The 18,922-nt window shown below is 32.1% G+C and overlaps 1 protein-coding gene across 4 annotated transcripts in view; it reads left to right on the top strand.

Moving 5' to 3' along the window:
- The window catches only part of LOC148944123 (mitochondrial GTPase 1), a 104,670-nt gene that overhangs the window by 16,662 nt on the left and 69,086 nt on the right, over window positions 1–18,922 (top strand). For all 4 annotated transcript variants that reach the window (XM_089100518.1, XM_089100521.1, XM_089100517.1 and 1 more), the window contains exons 2-4: window positions 8,969–9,036; window positions 11,632–11,826; window positions 16,382–16,535. In XM_089100518.1, coding sequence (XP_088956644.1) covers window positions 8,969–9,036; window positions 11,632–11,826; window positions 16,382–16,535 — 417 coding nt within the window. The remainder of the gene's footprint in view (window positions 1–8,968; window positions 9,037–11,631; window positions 11,827–16,381; window positions 16,536–18,922) is intronic.

Below are 18,922 nucleotides of genomic sequence, written 5' to 3'. Positions count from 1 at the left end.
GTGAAGGGGGATTTAAAAAAAAATTTAAGTTTGGGGGGAAGGGGGAATTATTGTAGAATTAATTTGGCCTCTAAAGTCGAGTCTGATGTTTTTAGCGCGCTATCTATTAGTGCTTTGGAAATATTTAAAAAGCTTCTAAAGTAGGATTTTAGAAAATTTTGAGTTTGGGGGGGGAGGGGGATTTCAAAAACATCTTCCCATGACATAACTTGTCCTCTAAAGTTGATTCTGATGTTTTTAGTGGTCTATGTTTTAGGGCTTTAGAAATATTTAAAAAAGCTTCTACAGTGGAATTTTGAAAAATATTGAGTTTGGAGGGAATGGGGATTTCAAAAAAATTTTGAGTTTGGGGGGAGGGGGGAATTATTGTGGAATTAATTTGACCTCTAAAGTCGATTCTTATGTTTTTAGCGTGCTATCTGTTAGTGCTTTGGAAATATTTAAAAAGCTTCTTGAGTAGGATTTTAGAAAAATTTTAGTTTGGGGGGAAGGGGGATTTCAAAAACATCTTTCCATGACATAACTTGTCCTCTAAAGTTGATTCTGATGTTTGTAGCGCTCTATATTTTAGCACTTTAGAAATATTTAAAAAAGCTTCTAAAGTAGAATTTTGGAAAAATTTTAGTTTGGGGCAAAGGGGGATTTCAAAAACATCTTTCCATGACATAAATTGTCCTCTAAAGTTGATTCTGATGTTTGTAGCGCTCTATGTCTTAGCGCCTTATAAATATTTAAAAAAGCTTCTGAAGTAGAATTTTGGAAAATTTTGAGTTTGGGGGAAGGGGGGATTTCAAAACATCTTTCCATGAAATAACTTGTCCTCTAAAGTTGATTCTGATGTTTGTAGCGCTCTATGTCTGAGCGCTTTATAAATATTAAAAAAGCTTCTAAAGTAAAATTTTGAGTTTGGGGGAAGGGGGTTTAAAAACATCTTCCCATATCATAATTTGCCCCCTGAAGCTGAATCTGATACTTGTAGTGCTCTATCTATTAGTACTTTAGAAATATTTAAAAAGCTTCTTAATTAGAATTTTAGACATTTTGAGTTTTTTTTTGGGGGGGGGGGGGGGATTTCAAAAACATCTTCCCATGACATAACTTGTCTTCTAAAGTTAAATCTGATGTTTGTTGCCCTCTATTAATTAGTGTTTTAGAAATATTTAAAAAGCCTCTAAAGTAGAATTTTAGAAAATTTTTAGTTTGGGGGGAAGGGAGATTTTAAAAACCTCTTCCTGTGATATAACGTGTCCTCTGAAGTTGATTCTGATGCTTTTAGCACTCTATATCTATTAGTGCTTTATAAATATTTTAAAAGCTACTAAAGTAGAATTTTTGAAAATTTTGAGTTTGGGGGTAATGGGAATTTCAAAAACATTTTCCCATGACATAGCTTGTCCTCTAAAGTTGATTCTGATGTTTGTAGCGTTCTATGTCTTAGCGCTTTAGAAATATTTAAAAAAGCTTCTAAAGTAGAATTTTTGAAAATTTTGAGTTTGGGGTAAAGGGGGATTTCAAAAAAAAATTGAGTTTGGGGGGAAGGAGAAATTATTGTAGAATTAATTTGGCCTCTAAAGTCGATACTGATGTTTTTAGCGCGCTATCTGTTAGTGCTTTGGAAATATTTTTAAAAAGCTTCTAGAGTAGAATTTTAGAAAATTTTGAGTTTGGGGGGAAGGGGGATTTCAAAAACATCTTCGCATGACATTAGTGGTCCTCTATAGTCGATTCTGATATTTGTAGCGCTCTATGTCTTAGCGCTTTATAAATATTTAAAAAAGCTTCTAAAGTAAAATTTTGAAAAATTTTGAATTTGGGGGGAAGGGGGATTTCAAAAACATCTTTCCATAACATAATTTGTCCTCTAATGTTGATTCTGATGTTTGTAGCGCTCTATGTCTTAGCGCTTTAGAAATATTTAAAAAAGCTTCTAAAGTAGAATTTTGGAAAATTTTGAGTTTGGGGCAAAGGGGGATTTCAAAAAAAAATTGAGTTTGGAGGGAAGGGGAAATTATTGTAGAATTAATTTGGCCTCTAAAGTCGATTCTGATGTTTTTAGCGCGCTATCTGTTAGTGCTTTGGAAATATTTAAAAAGCTTCTAGAGTAGAATTTTAAAAAATTTTTAGTTTGGGAGGGAAGGGGGATTTCAAAAACATCTCCCCATGACATAACTTGCTTCGAAAGTCAATTCTGCTGTTTGTAGCACTCTATGTCTTAGTGCTATAGAAATACTTAAAAAAACTGCTAAAGTATAATTTTGGAAAATTTTGAGTTTTGGGCGAAGGGGGATTTCAATATATCTTCCCATAACATAATTTGTCCTCTAAAGTTGATTCTGGTGTTTGTAGTGCTACATGTCTTATCTCTTTGTAAATATTTAAAAAAAGATTGTAAATTATAATTTTGTAAATTATAAGTTTGGGGTGACGGGGGATTTCAAAAAAATCTTCACCTTACATAAATTGCCCTCTGAAGTTGATTATGATCTCTTTAGCGCTCTCTATAGTAGTGCTTTACAAATATTTGAAAAGTTCCTAAAGTAGAATTTTCGAGTTTTGGGGAGGGGGGATTTCAAAAACATCTTCCCATGACATAACTTGTCTTCTAAAGTCATTTCTGATGTTTGTAGCGCTCTATCAATTAGTGCTTCAGAAATATTTAAAAAGCCTCATGAGCGCATGGACCTATAAAATAAAAACATCTCATAACATAGTTTGTCCTATGTAAACAATTTGGATTTTTTTACTGGTCTATCTCTTGTCAAATCCTTTTCCTAATTAATAAAGTTTAAATGGCTTATCAACACAGAGTTGTCTTTTACCCCGTGGGACCTGTATGCTACTGTTAAAGGGGTTATGATAAGCAAAGTTGTGACATCACAAACAGGTTCCAGAAGCAATGTCAGCTAGATAGTAAATAAGTTAAAGCAATGACTGTTAAATGAAAATAGGATTTTAGAATATATTTTAATGAACAAGGTTAAAAGCTGAAGTTGTGTAAGGTAAGCAGTGATTTATAATTATGATAGTATTATAGGATGAAATGTGAGCTAAAACAACTAGTAATGTGCAGTAACTTACCATTATATTGAGGGGGGAGGAGTGGAGGTAGGTACTTCAAAGTACCTTCCCGGGACATACCTTAGCATGTAGATCCATCCCTGAAAGTTACATTTTCCTAGCCCAACCTATTTCCAAGACAATCAAAAGAAGCTAAAGTAGAATTTTACCAAAAAAGGCATCAAGTAGTATATTCACTTTAGTCATAACTCAATAATATGATTTGATAAATATTTATCCAAAAGTATAAAAATAAGGCAGCATCATTCAGCCAGGGGGGGGGGCTGCCCTTATGGGCACCCATTTATAGGACTTCCCTAAAAATCCTTAGAATCCCACCACCTTACTAACACAAAATAGGCTAGCATAGCTTATAGATAGAAAAAAGATCAGTTATGAAACATCATGTGGGAAAATCATTATAGAAGGAACATTATATAGGAAAGCCGGTAAATTTCTACCTGGTATCACAATTTTGTTAGGATGAAAGAGTAAATTTCTAGTTGGCACAATAGCTTAGCTCGGATGAAAGTGAAAACATCATTTGATGCCTTTTTACATGCTCTTTCATAATTCAGTAATTGCTTCTGGGGCTAATTGTATTTTGAGTCCTTATAGGGGCCCTGAAGTTATTTTATATGAATTATGAAAAAGCATCAAATGATGTTTTCACTTTCATCCTAGCTAATTTATAAGGCCCACTGCAAAGTTACCATGAACTTTACCCCCCCCCCCACCCCCTAATGTGCAAATATATACCATGAATTGGAATATACCTTGAATTGTTGATGGCAAGGTTTTGAATCACAAACTTCAGTGCTATTTTTGTCAACAGCATTTGAAAAACTTGAAATGATAGGAAAACAGTTTATATTTCAGTTGCCTAATGAATAAAGTTTGAATTCTCAGACATATATATTTTTGGAACATGTTACTGTTAAACGACTTATTTATAAACTAGAGATATGTTTTTAACAACTTTTCAATAACTTAACTAGTGTTGAAAACTTCTTTGTGTGGTTACAAAAATGAAATACCTTTGGGGCCCCTTTGAGGGCTCAAGATGCAATTAATATAAGCAATTATTGAATTATGAAAGAGCATAAGAAAGGCATCAAATGATGTTTTACTTTCAGGCTAGCTAAATTTTTGTGCCACCTAGAAATTTACTGACGAAAGTGAATACATCACTTGATGCCTTTTTATGTCCTTTCATAATTCACTAGTTGGCTCAAAACAACCCATAGTGACAAAAAGTTTAAATATGTTTCTAAAAAATTGGCCAGGGAGAATAAATTGGTGGCTGTTTCAGGAATGGTGATTATCATTTTCATTAGTCTTAATAATAAAATGTTGTTTTGGAAACAAACTTGAAAAAAGAGCCAAAAGCCTATCAACAACAACATCAGTTTTGCTGTTATGTCATTTTTGAGGGGTTTCATAATCTTTTTAAAATTCATGCAATTTTGTTTTCAAAATTATATTTTACTGTTAAGACTAAGAAAAATATTAATTACCATTCCTGAATCAGCTACAAATGGTAAATTTTTCTCACTAAACAGTTTTTTGTAGAAACATATTTTCTAAAATACAGCTATTTGATCTTGTAGAAACATAATTATTCAAAATTAAAATTGTATTTATTTGAATTGATTATCAAAATTAAAATTCGTTTTATAGAAACTTATTACTACTACTAACAACTCACTACAGCACCAAGCCACCTGAGGCCAACACAGCTACACACGCTCCTCCTCCATCCCAATATATTTAAAGCCTCCGTCTTTACACCCTCCCAGGAAGTTCCCATTTCCCTTAGATCTTTCTTTACAACATCTTCCCACCCCAGACAAAGAAAACCTGCTTCCATTTAGCCCTAGATGGTTGGCCAAAAAGGACAACCTTTGGCAATCTGTCATCCTTCATCTGCAGAATGTGCCCTAGCCATCTTAACCTTTCTTTCATTATAGCTGTAGAAAGCAGGATTGAACCACATTTTTTGTACAGCCAACTGTTTGAAATATAGTCAGTCAGCCAGGAACCTAGAACAATCCATAGGCAATTTCTTTGGAAAAGATCTAGTAAATCTTCATCTACTTTTTGGAAAACCCATGCTTCAGAGCCTTATTTGAAACTGAGTTAGCTGTTACAAATATTGATGCATAAAAAAAAAAAAACGTTTTTAGAGAGTATAAGTTTGGGCAGAATTAAATTCTTCAGTGTTATACAAAGAGAGTGTTCAAAATTTATTTTATTGTTCAGTAAGCCCCAAATGACATTCTTGCCCTTAGTGGTTGAAAGGCTGCTAAGCAAAAGTGCTGCTAGGCAGGGGCGTTCCAAGGCTCATTTTATTGGGGGGGGGGGCGATCTTCGTAAATTTTATCAAATTGCTACCTGATTTATGCAGAATTTTCTGCAGAAATCAAGAATTTTGCTAAATTTTGGCCAATTTATCAAAATTTTTGCCTTCAGCAAAAATTTTACCAAATGCTAAAAACGTTGATGGGGCGGCGCGCCCTTCCCCTCAGGACGCCCCTGCTGCCAGGGCCTTGTCATGAGGGAGGGAGGCAAGTACTACCAGGTATTTGTTTTTGTACAGTTCTAGTTTATGTGCTTCTTGTTATCTTGGATGGTAGATGAGCTAGGTGAGTGAAAGTATTAGGAATGAATCCAGGGCCTAAAAGATACCACAGGAAGTTTTTATCATGGTACCATCTCTAACCTTATCTTGTTTCTAGAGCTTGGAAAATTGCATACATAACATGTCTAAATTTTGACAAAAAAGTACAATTTTAGGTTTTCAATCTCTTTTACATTGACTATTTTTTTTTAATGCAATTTCTATTTTTTAGTAGAATTTTAAGCCATATCAATTTTCCCCCAAAAATTTAAAATGTAGATTTATAAATATTTAAGACCTTCATTTGAGTAGAAGATCTATTTTGCAAGGTGTTGCTTTTATAAATACAAATGTTGTTAAAGGTCATCAAAGGTCAGTGCCCTCTGGAGAGAGGAGTGTAAGTAGGCTTCAAACTATCTTCCCAGGAGATTATTATGGCTCTGGATCTATCCCTGGGAGCTACATTCACTTAACTGAACTGCTTTTCAAAATCAATGGAAGATCCTGAGAAAATAAATATAAGAAATGCATCTAAAAACTATTTCAAATACTTAATCATTTTGAAACAAATTGGTTATAAAAGGATTAATTACTGAAAAATTATTGTTGTGGATGATTTTCCCATAGTAAATAGTAATTAAGAACCATATTACTGAAAAAAAAACAATTCTATTTCCTCTTTGAATTTGAGACATGGTTCATTAAAATGTTGCCGAGTAGAAAAGAGATTAAATTCAAAACAATCTAAATAAACTACAAATAATAGTTAAATGTAAAGTTTTAGTGATAAAGAAATGTACATACAGAAGCATACCACTAAGTGGTCTATGACAAAATCTTCAGCTAGTTAGTGAAGATTTGTGGGCTCAACTTAATTGCATACAACATTTTTTCCAACATTTTCCTTCTTCAAAGCATTTTCACAAATGAACTTGAATTAAAATAAAATAATAGTTAAAAGGTTTTAATAGGGTATGCAAAGGTACTTGTCTATTACTTAAAGTTTGCTCGAGAAATAAAGTTTAGTGATAACAAAGTATGATGAAATTGGAATATTTTATAAGGAAAATTGTGAAGGTCATTTGTGAATTATTAAATTGGGAGCTTTGGTGCCAGCTGACTGTCTCAAAGACAAAGAAAAGTTCATTATTAACGTAATTCTTAACCTAGTTCATTTTAGCTCATTATTAATGGAATTCTTGAAGACACCAGTTAGTTTGCTTTGACTAGTGATAGAATATAGTGTCTAACCATGGATGTTCAAGAATCATTTCAGATTGTTGGAAGGACTACAACACAACTGAGCTGGAACAAGCAGGCTTTACTCATTTGAAAGTGAACCACAAAAACAATTTTGTAGATCTGGAAACCAGCGCCTCTACCCAAAAAGTAGAGAGAATGTGGGGTTCTGCAAAGTGGAGGAACAAACAGCACCAAGGTTCATCCCACCATCATTTATATTCATACTTAGTAGAGTACATGCGGCAATCGGCAGTAAAGGCAGAAGGCCGAGTTCATTTTAATACTATTCTTGAGGATATTTCTGCATTCTGGGAGCATATTTCCAAGTTGTTGTTTTCACAATTTTGCTAATAAAGTATTCTATTTCCCCCTATTTTTTGTTAGGTTAAATAGGTTTGGTTAGTCTAAAATAGGTTTGTTTAGATTATATATTTAATATATTATATGCTTTATCCCCCCCCCCCTAATGTGCAAATACATAGCCCAAATGTTTTTCTAAACTATTATGTTTTCATCAGAATTTTGTTTTATTTTATTAGCATTCACCAAACTTCAATTCTCGAGTGTGTTTTATATAATAGACAAGTACCTATGCAAATTCTTAAAGCTATGGTTCCCTAGAAAAGTATTGCTGTTATCTAGCACCTGTCATGTACCATTGAGTGATATCACAAACGTTGTCTTTACAAACTGTCAGAGTAGGTTTCCCAGAGAACGTCAATTCTCACCATAACGTCAAATAGCAGTGCTCTTAGTTGTATGACGATCGTTGTAGCAGTAATAAACAGCTCACATGACTTGGACAAATGAAAATTAATTGATTTTAATTAACAATTAATTAATTAATTTTAATTAATTAACAAATGAAAATTAATTGAATGGGGAAAAATTAATTGATTTTTTTCAAAAATCATGAAGCATTATACAGTATCAGATCCAAGGAATATAGACAAGCCCAGTTGAAGCAAGCTTTGTGTAAAAATACTGGGATAACATTATATTCTTCTCCAAACAATTTTGTTGTCATCTGATGACTGCTTGTCATCCAAATGTACATGTCCAAATTGTCCATTTTTCACTTGTTCATAACACAGCTCAAGTGAGTGTTGAATGATTACAATTATGTACAGTACAATTGTACAATATGTACAATACATATTGTACATAACAATTATGTACAATATGGATAACATTATGGATAACATTATATTCTTCTCCAAACAATTTTGTTGTCATCTGATGACTGCTTGTCATCCAAATGTACATGTCCAAATTGTCCATTTTTCACTTGTTCATAACACAGCTCAAGTGAGTGTTGAGTGATTACAATTATGTACAGTACAATTGTACAATATGTACAATACATATTTTACATAACAATTATTTACAATATGGATAACATTATGGATAACATTATATTCTTCTCCAAACAATTTTGTTGTCATCTGATGACTGCTTGTCATCCAAATGTACATGTCCAAATTGTCCATTTTTCACTTGTTCATAACACAGCTCAAGTGAGTGTTGAGTGATTACAATTATGTACAGTACAATTGTACAATATGTACAATACATATTGTACATAACAATTATGTACAATTTTGGTTTCATTTTTATGAAACCAAAGGCTAGTCTCTGCAAAATTTTCATTATTAACAACCATCAAACAACAGCTGCTAGATAACAGTACTGAACAAGGAAAGTCAAGAAATCAAAAAGAAAATATGCTATAAATAAATTACCCTTGGTGCTAAAGCTTTGCAAGGATATAAAAGTAAAAATGTATACAACATTAAAACTGCAAGTATTGAATTGGTAGAGAGTAAAGTTAAGAAAGCATAGACAGTGAAGACAATACTAGTTCCAACATTGTTGTTTTTGGTTTGTTTTTTCACGGATTTAAATTTCCAGTCCTGTCACGCATAATCTTTCGATTCTGGTATTCTTTTGTTGTGAAAAAAATAATGTTTATGATAAATAACAATTGGCTGTTTATTGTTATTTTTTTTTTTTATCAAGTTTTATAATTTGAATATTCTTTATTTTTAGGCATGAAGCAAATGGAGGCGAAAATGAGCAAAGTTGACTGTGTGATTGAAGTTCATGATAGTAGAATATCCTTTTGATTTCACTTATATATATTATGCTTTTACTTTCTAGTGTTACTTTCTAACACTAAATTATGTAAAGTAATACTTCTTAGATAAACATCAAAATAGCAGGAATAAAATGTGTAGGATACAGTTTTTAGCTGCAACACAACCTTCTTAAATGATTATCCTTGGAAAAAAATGAAAAACTTAATTAAAAAACGCTGAAACTGAAAAGTATAATACTTGTTTTAAAATAACCTTATTTTAAAATTAACCTTATTTTTTATTCCCTTTTTGATGTACAAGTAGCCTTAAAACGTGTTTCAGTTCTTAGCCATTGGACTGTAACTAAATTCTATTTTTCTTCAATTCAACCTAGATTAGAAACGATTTTTAAATTTAAAAAGTAATAAATCAGTCTGGTTATAAGGGAGCTGTTCTTTTTGACAGGAACCAAACAAAGATCAGCCCTGTTCAACACCAGTGGATGACAGTATGACTGATGTTCTTCTACACAATCTGTCAGCAGTGGCCTATTCTACAATCTTCAGTCAATCATCCCAATGACGAATTTGCTGGTGGAAGCCACCTCAAAAGATCTATGTCATTCTCAGTGGTGATTTTAGGAGGGGAGACAGAGGGGGCACTTACCTCAGTTCCTCTACACAATCTGTCAGCAGCAGCCTCTTCCACAATCTTCAGCCAATCATCCCAATGACGACTCTGTTGGTAGAAACCACCTCAACAATGTATTACATTCTCAGTTGCGGTCTTGGGGAGGGGGGGATAAGTGGGCACTTGCCTCAGGTGCAAAAATTTTAGGGGTTAAAAATTTTGAATCAATAAAATAACACATAGGAAGTGTCCAAGGAGTATGCGTTGGTTTATTATCGAAAAAGGGTCTTTTTGGTCAGAACGGTTTCGAATTACAGTATTTGACATGCGAGACCATTGGCTGACACGTAGAATATGCCTAAAATAGTATTTGTCAAAGGCTTCCTTGGTTTTTAGAGGGTAGGATTTGCAAGACATACAATACATACTTTGTCATTATTGTGAATGTGCTCCATAATTTTCCTATTTTTGTTGTAAAATTGGTCTTAGCACCACTAGCTGGAATTGGGATGCAGGCGAAGTAGTGGAACTCCTCACAGTATCAATGGATTCACTCTCCAGTTTAATTTATTGGTCGTTTTGGGTATTTGTTTTCTTCACTTTTGTTTTTAGCTTGCTGATCATGAGACTAGCATTCTTTGACATGCAGGGAGGAACACCATTAACCATTTTGTTGAGTTTTCCAGACTTATTACTCAAAGGGAGAAGTCGAGTTTTGTAAGGGTAATTGGATTGTCTTATTTCTGGCTGACAGTTTTGTAAGGGTAATTGGGTTGTCTTATTTCTGGCTGAGAGTTTTGTAAGAGTAATTGGGTTGTCTTATTTCTGGCTGACTACGACCGCTTTATATGTACAAAACGAATTTACCATTAACCATTTAATCATGGAGTTGAAAAGCACTGAAAAAAGTGGCCACCCTTGTTTGATTTTGACTTGAGATGTCAAATTCTGTTATCTTACTGTTGGCAGATGAAGAAGGGCGTTACTATTCTCCTTAGTCTTCTTGCTCTTAACAGCAAACGATCACCTCTACTTTAGTTTAAACTATACACATTTTCAGCAAGGTAGGCCTACTTTTACTCCAATGATTGAAAAATCGATATGCTTAACTGGGGATATGTTGAATGATATGCCAAGTTTTCAGTAAAGTTAAAACTAAATATTAGCCCTAGGTCTGGATTGCATGAGGATACTTGGCAGTAGGTCAAGCCTCCTTGTTTGACTTGCACAAGTTCGATCATGTCTCGAACTACAAGTGCTAATGTGCCAAAGGGAAATTGGGCTTGCACAAGGGAACAACCTTTAGGAAGGTAAGTCTATAGCATGGAAACAATGTCACTTTGTTGATCACAAAGTTTTTTGTTTTTTTTAATTTTGCTAAAATGGAGAAATATCAAGTACATAGCTAATGTTGAAAGGAAAGTGTTGTTTGCAAAAAAAAACAAAAAAAACTAAAGGCACCTTTTTTCTCTCAAAAGCATCAATAAAATGAACGTATACTCTTTTGCGAGGATGGTTTGTATCAGAGGCTTAGCTAAGGTTTTCAGCGCCCGGGGACAAGGGCGGTTTTGTGCCCCCTCCTCCCATCACTACCCTAATATAAGTAAACAAAACATAGTTTATTTTTAGGCTAAAGAAGCTCAGCTTGGCGTCCACTCAGATGCTGCATTCGAGGACAACCGACCCCTCCCCCCCTATCTACGCCACTAGTTTGTATATGAGGTTTGTTAAACCAGAAAACTGTGAATGTTGTCATTGCACTTGTTTATAAGGAATTTAGTCCTTTTTTTTATCACATCTTGCTGTCTTAATTGTTCAAATTAGAGTTTTTTTTTGTTTCTATATCTTATTTTTTTTTTCTTGTATATGTTTACAAATTGTTTGCTTATGTTGTTGCTCTTAGTTTGTTTACATGTGGTTCCTTGTACTTGTTTTTTTTTTTTTATAAACAAACCTCAATTTTGGACATGAACACATATTTTCCTTGACTGAATTATTTACATACCTCTTACTGGTAGAAATCCACTTCTGCGCGACGCTATAACGAAGAACAAACCTCACATTTTCATATTAAATAAAGTGGATTTAATCACTGAGGAAGATAGAAGGAATGCACATCAAAAACTACTAGACGAGAGGGCAGCTGATGAGGTTATTTTCACTTATTGCAAAAATGAACAATCCCCTGGAATAAGAAAAGTAAGATATCTTGGCATAGCTCAGGTTCAGAAGTGGTTTTATGGGGGGGCAGAGGTCGGGCTTACTCTGGGTACCGATAATTTAGAGGCGCAACATTTCGATCAAATAATCCAATGGTTATAATAATTTTGTAATTTTTCAAATTTTATTAAAATAAAGTAAAGGGTGCATTTAACAAATGAAAATAGTTAATTAACTATTAATTAATTAATAAGATAAAAATAAATTTAAAAGTAAAAAAACAAATAATTAATAATAATTAAAGGATTTGACAATTTAAATAATAAATTAAAATGATTAAAAAATAAATTAGCAAATCGAAAATAATTGTGTTAATAAATGAAAATTTTGTTAAAATTTCGCCTGAAAATTTTTGAGAGACAGAGGGAGGCGATAATCAAGATTTTTTTCCAGTCACAAGAGAGGCCAGAATTGCCACTGCTCAGGTTTTCACTTCTTTTATTTATTTTACAAACATGTCAAATATACAATGAATCTGGCAGAGAGACAAGTTCGTTTTGCACTGATAAAAAAAGAGTGAAGAAATAAATGAATATTTAGTCAAAATGAAAAAAATGACAAAAAATATATAGTAAGAAGAAAAAAATTATCCAAAAGGAATGATTTAGCATGTTTATTACATGCTTTACCTAAATTTTGCAAATTAATTGAGATTGCCTTACCTCGCCTGGAATTGCAAGCTGATTAGACCTAGGTTTCTAATCCTAATTAGTTGAATGCAGCTATTTCTTTTCTTATGCTTCAAGTGTAAGGCTCCCCTTTTAAGTTTCTTCCAGGTATCCTAGAAATATGAAAGTAAACCTATAAATAAATAACCAAACCAATATAACCAAAAACCCAATAAACATATAACCTAATAAAACATAAGACAAAACTAGTATAGCCAAAAACCAATGAACATATGATAGAACCAATAAACATTGGTGTATAAATATAATTAATGAATATATAACAAAACCAATATAACCAATAAACATATGGTTATATGAACAATAACCCATATGACTAAAAACCATTTAATGTATTGTGTGCCACCATTTAACCACCATAATCATTTAATGTGTTTAATGTTACAGAGATCATTCTGCTAGACAAAACGTTTTTATACCGTCAAGGACACCCTCAGAAATATTCCCAATAGGGGGGAGTATGCAACAATTTTTCCGTGGATGGGGGAGGGGCTAAGGTTTTTAATAACTTAATTCATTTTAATTAATATATTTTAATTTATTGATTTATTTAATTAATTTAATAATGTTTTTTAGCTTAAAAAATTATACAAGATTAAAAAAATTAATTTAAAAAATGTATTAATTAAATTTTTTTAAATGCAATCAATTAATTTATTTTAATTTATTTAACCATTTTAAGTAAACCGGATTTAATCACCTAGGAAGATTGGGTTAGTATATATATATATTGTATGTTTAGGCCAAATTTTGCAAATTAATTTAGGTTGTCTCTTCTCCCTCGGAATGGTAAGCTGATCAGAGGAAATTTTTTAATCCTAGGTTAAAGGTTCTTTATTATAATGGCAATTACTCCTTCTCTTATTTTTATTTTTCTGATAACGGAATTCTAAGAGTGGGGGTGAATGTATAAAAAAATTTTCATGAAGGGGGGGCTCAAATTTAAAACAAAATCCAAAAAAACGTTTTGGAACAACACAAAGTTTGCCTTTTTGTCTTCTAATGGAAGAAGGGGCTGGGACCCCGTATATTCTCATCTGTGAACCAGTTAGACCTCTGGATTTCTAAAAGATGCAGCATCTCTGTAAGAAGCCTACAAAAACCCGGCCTTTCATTTCCACACATTGTCTGGAGTTTTACTGAATATTTACCCATTTTATCAGTGAATAGAAGGGATACATGATAGAAAAGAACTTGAGAATTTCCTTGAAATCTTATACTAAAAAAAATTTAATGTTTTGATTTGGCTAATTTTTATTCAAGTACTTATAGATAAAAACGTAATTGAAGCTCAGTTCAAAAATGAGATCTCTATAATTTAATTTAGATTGGGTATAGTCGATAAATTCCAAATAATTTTTTATCACAGAGAAAAATAATATTCTAAATTTTATGCAATGTAAATGTAATTCTTGTTCTCTAAGAACAACCACTTTCATAGTTTAGAATTTGTTAGTTAAGACATTATAAGTTAGGAATAAAGAACACCTTGATGAACTGAAACAATTTCGTTTTAACCCGAGCCAGTTCAAAAATCGTCGCTGTCAAACTTAAAGCTTGGATCTGCCTGAGGCATGTGCGTCGGAGATTTGTTCAGGAGGGGGGGGGAGGTGAATAATAAAATTTTATTATGTACAACAACATGCTCTGAAAAAAATGAGAGCCCGGGCTCCAAGTCCGCCCCCCCCCATGTTATGCACGTCCCTGATCTTACATTACCTATATGTCAGATCATATAGAAATGATCATATAGGAGATGATCTGACATCTCTGAAATAGTTACCAAAAATGTGTTGCATAGCTGTTAACAAAGGTCCAGGGCAATGTATACTCAATCACTCTTTGGTCCTTCTGATATATATCACTCCTATAGATCTCCCCTCTAAGGACACATTTTAGCAGCTAATTTTTATCAATTACCAAAGAAGTCTGAAAATATAAGGTACAGAATTAAGGAGTGATAACAACGAAATGTCTTTTCTTTGATGCTCAAAAAATAATTTGGCAAAAACATACTTCTTTTCCCTCACAGATTCGAATGACAAAATATTCCTCATAAAAGGTTATATTTTGAATTTTGTAGGTCACTCTCTCCCCATGCTAACTCCAAAAAGGTAAAGAATACAGTGGCACAAATGAGGGGGGGCATAGGGGCCTCTTCCTGTCCCCTAGGTTTTCGGTATTTTCATTAAAGCTATCCTTTTGGCATTTTCATTGAAAAAACAGTAAAAAAAAATTGACCCCCCCCCCCCCCCCCTTAACCTTACACCTTGGTCACTCCAGAGCACTGTATATAATTAATAGACATTATGATCTTTCCCTATATCAACCATTGTAAAGACCCGGACGGAGATGCAAGTGCTAAGGAGAACATTTAAACAACTGTAAACATAAGCGACATTCGATTTTTTCACGGGTAGACAAGTCAGATTTCTCTTGAACGAGAAACTTGGCTTAAACGTTGTAACACTAAATTTTAAAGAATCTAATTTTAAGTTAGTTTATTCCAATACATACATAAAAATCGATAATCAGTAGTGCAATATTAATATTAGATGTTTTCAGGAATTAAAAGTAGGTTTTGAAGTCTCGAGTTAGTTTCAAAGGCATTCGAGAAAGTTTCCAGGGTAATTGGTGTTCCAGGGTAATTCGACCGCTGATGGCAGATCAAATGAGAGGAGTTGTTTTTACATGCCGGTATATATATATATATATATATATATATATATATATAAATATATATATATATATATATATATATATATATATATATATATATATATAAATATATATATATATATATATATATATATATATATATATATATATATATATATATATATATATATATATATATATATATATATATTGAATATAAACATGAAAAAGAAAATAATTGTTTACTTGAAAAAGAAAATAAACATGAAGGAGAACATTTTCCTAGATTACTATTTTGTTTTTACGACATTGACGATTTTGTTTATATAAGTGTTTTTAAATTGGGTTTTTCTTTGTTTTAATTGTTTTGTTCAATTGTTTAATTGAATATAAACATGAAAAAGAAAATAACTGTTTAATTGAAAAAGAAAATAAACATGAAGGAGAACATTTTCCTATATTACTATTTTGTTTTTACGACATTGACGATTTTGTTTATATAAGTGTTTTTAAATTGGGTTTTTCTTTGTTTTAATTGTTTTGTTCAATTGTTTAATTGAATATAAACATGAAAAAGAAAATAACTGTTTAATTGAAAAAGAAAATAAACATGAAGGAGAACATTTTCCTAGATTACTATTTTGTTTTTACGACATTGACGATTTTGTTTATATAAGTGTTTTTAAATTGTGTTTTTCTGTGTTTTAATTGTTTTGTTCAATTGTTTAATTGAATATAAACGTGAAAAAGAAAATAATTGTTTAGTTGAAAAAGAAAAGAAACATGAAGGAGAACATTTTCCTAGATTACTATTTTGTTTTTACGATATTGACGATTTTGTTTGTATAATTGTTTTTGAATTGTGTTTTTCTTTGTTTTAATTATTTTGTTCAATTATTTAATTGAATTTTTAATCGTTTTTGTATTATCGTTGCTTTTTTTCTTGTGGCCCTGACCCTGGGGCTTTTTGGTGTCAAATTTGCTATACTATTGCAAAATTGTGTTGTTTTTCCATAAGTTCCTTTTTACTATTATGTAGAAACAGGAAACTTCCTGATATCTTTGAATTTCTGAAATGTCAGGGGGACTTCAAATTTTAGTAACCAAGTGCTGCAGTTTTGAATCGTTTTCCTTCCAGAATCGTTTCCTTCCAGGATTTCTTTCCACTTGAATTGTTTTCCTTCCAGATCCTTCCGACGCTTAAGAAACTTCTAAAAAGAAAGCTGTCTATATCCGTAGAAACAGGAAAAACATCAGATATTAATCTAATGATTGTTGGAATACCAAATGTTGGAAAATCATCGCTGATCAATATGCTTCGAGCTAAACATCTTAGTAAAGGTACAAGATTTTAATATTTCTTTCATACCATTATACTATATAAATTCAAATTGTCCTTTTTGTCGGAAAATATGGCTGTAATTTAGCCACTGCTTGTTCACCAAAAAGTAGTTCCTAATCACTGGAAATATGATCTTCCAGGCGAAAAAAAAGCTTATCCTGGAAAACGGAGTTGCTGACTTCCACCGTGTTTCTTCATTCGTCTAAACAGTTTATTTGTCTAAGAAAACGTATATACATTACAGAAACGAAAATACGTGGGATGTTTGGAATATCCGACACTGCAGTAGAACGCTCTGAATATAATTTGAGCTACAATATTATAAGACTTATTAAGTTTATATAATTTATAGGGGGCTCCTATATTTTAATTGGAGGAACAGGAGTGTCTTTAGAAACAGTCTTTAACTGATGGAGGAACAGTCTTTAACTGATGTCAGAACAGGAGGAACAGTATATTTTAATTGGAGGAACAGGAACAGGAAAATTATAACAGACACGAATTATAACAAACAGATTGGAAACGTTATCTTTCAGGCTGACAAATAATCGCTTATCTCTGAAAAATTTTATTGTTGACTTTTCTCCAGCAGATTTTATTACTCATTTAGACCGTTTTTTTTTTTCGTAAAGAAAACGTAAAAAAATAGCAAAACCAGAAATATGTTGGATTGTTCGTAATCTCCAAGGCTGCAGTACGACGATCCAAATATGATTCGGCCTATAATATTATCCGACTTATTAGGTTAATGTATTTAAATTTAAACAAGGCTCCTATTGGGGTATATACACCGGAAAACTATAACAGACATGAATATGATTTTCTTGCTGCCTCAAATTATAGGGAACATACCTATTATAGGGAACATACGGATTATATACGGATATTATAGGGAACATATTATAGGGAACATACATATTATAGGGAATTATAGGGAACATACAAACATATTTTAAATCTTAAGCTTAAAACACCACAAATTAGTAAGACTAGAAACTCAGACAAGTCTTACTTTGAAAACCATCAGCGCCATCCAATGACTAATCTGCCGACTTTCCAAAGATGTCAGAGCTTATTTCTACATTGCCCAAAATGCAAAGTTCTACTGTTCTGATTTCAAATATCCTGTCATTATAATATGAATGCTACGCACACTATTCTTCCTTGACTGTTTTAACAGGTCAAGAGACTGTTTTATTTGTATGTCTTGGCTTAACATAAATAATTTGTGTGACAGAGTGTTTTCTTGGGTTTCCTATTCGGTGTGTAATAAGAGACTGTGCTGTTAAAAATAGTGCTGTCTTTCCTATTATACGCCTAGAATTAGTGCATAAGAGAGGAATGCGTTATTTATATAACAGGAAAACTTTGAATGAAATTGTTGCATGTAAATCAATTAGACTTTAGGAGAGAGTTTTAGTATGCGTGCAACAATAAAATACATTTTTAACACTGATACATTTTTAATGTTGCTCCTGAATTTGAGTTGAAAAAAAACGATTTTTATTTAATTTCAGAAAAACGTTCTATAAGAAATTTTTTTTGGAAAGAAAACAATGATAGGAAACAAGATTTGAGGTTCGCTCAACCTCAAAAAAGAACCTAAGAAAAGTCATGACTGCCGTCAAGCAAGGCCATGTCCTGTCACCTCTTCTCTTCGTCTTAGTTGTAGACCACAGCTTTAGACAGATAAATGGACATGGATTGTAGTCAATGGTCCTTCGGGGTCTTTTTAAAGGTGGATTTATGTTTTTAAAATGTTATTTTTTTAGTAAAAATATTCTTAGTCTATTAATTAGAAAGTAATCGAAGTCACAACAAAGAAATCGCTGTAAAATCCATGAGATTCAGAATAATTTCACAAATGCAAATTTTTAATTAGTAAACTTGTATTAGTTGGACACTGCTCCCTTTTTCTTCTTTTTTTTTTTGGCATAATAGTTTTGAAATATTTAGAAAATTTATAATTAATGTGTATTAAAATTTAATTAAAATATTAAAAGTCTGTAGTATATTAATTATATTAGAAATCTATTTTAAAATGTTGCATTTGGATTTTTTGCATTTCCCTTTTTTTTACTATATTCGGCTTTCACCTGTTTTGCATGAATTTTTTCTCCGATTAAGTTCATAGTTATTTTCTTCTTGTTTCACGTTTTCCTTCTGTTTTAATTGTTGCATTTATTTTTTAAAGTATATATTTGTCTGGATTCTCTTCTATTTTTTTTTATTTATTTTGTTTGTATTAACGACACCTTGTTGAATGTATAAGTGAAAAAATATTTGTCATATGCGTTCATTTACCCACAGGAATCCTCTTATTCATTGTGTTTGACAACTCTGACTTTGAAAGGAATGAGATATTAGCAATAATTCTCTACAGTTT

This window comes from Artemia sp. Qi Xiang Cuo, chromosome 14 (assembly GCF_049724085.1).
Source record: "Artemia sp. Qi Xiang Cuo chromosome 14, ASM4972408v1, whole genome shotgun sequence".
NCBI classification, from domain to species: domain Eukaryota; kingdom Metazoa; phylum Arthropoda; class Branchiopoda; order Anostraca; family Artemiidae; genus Artemia; species Artemia sp. Qi Xiang Cuo.
This window is presented reverse-complemented; position numbering and strand designations above follow the sequence as displayed.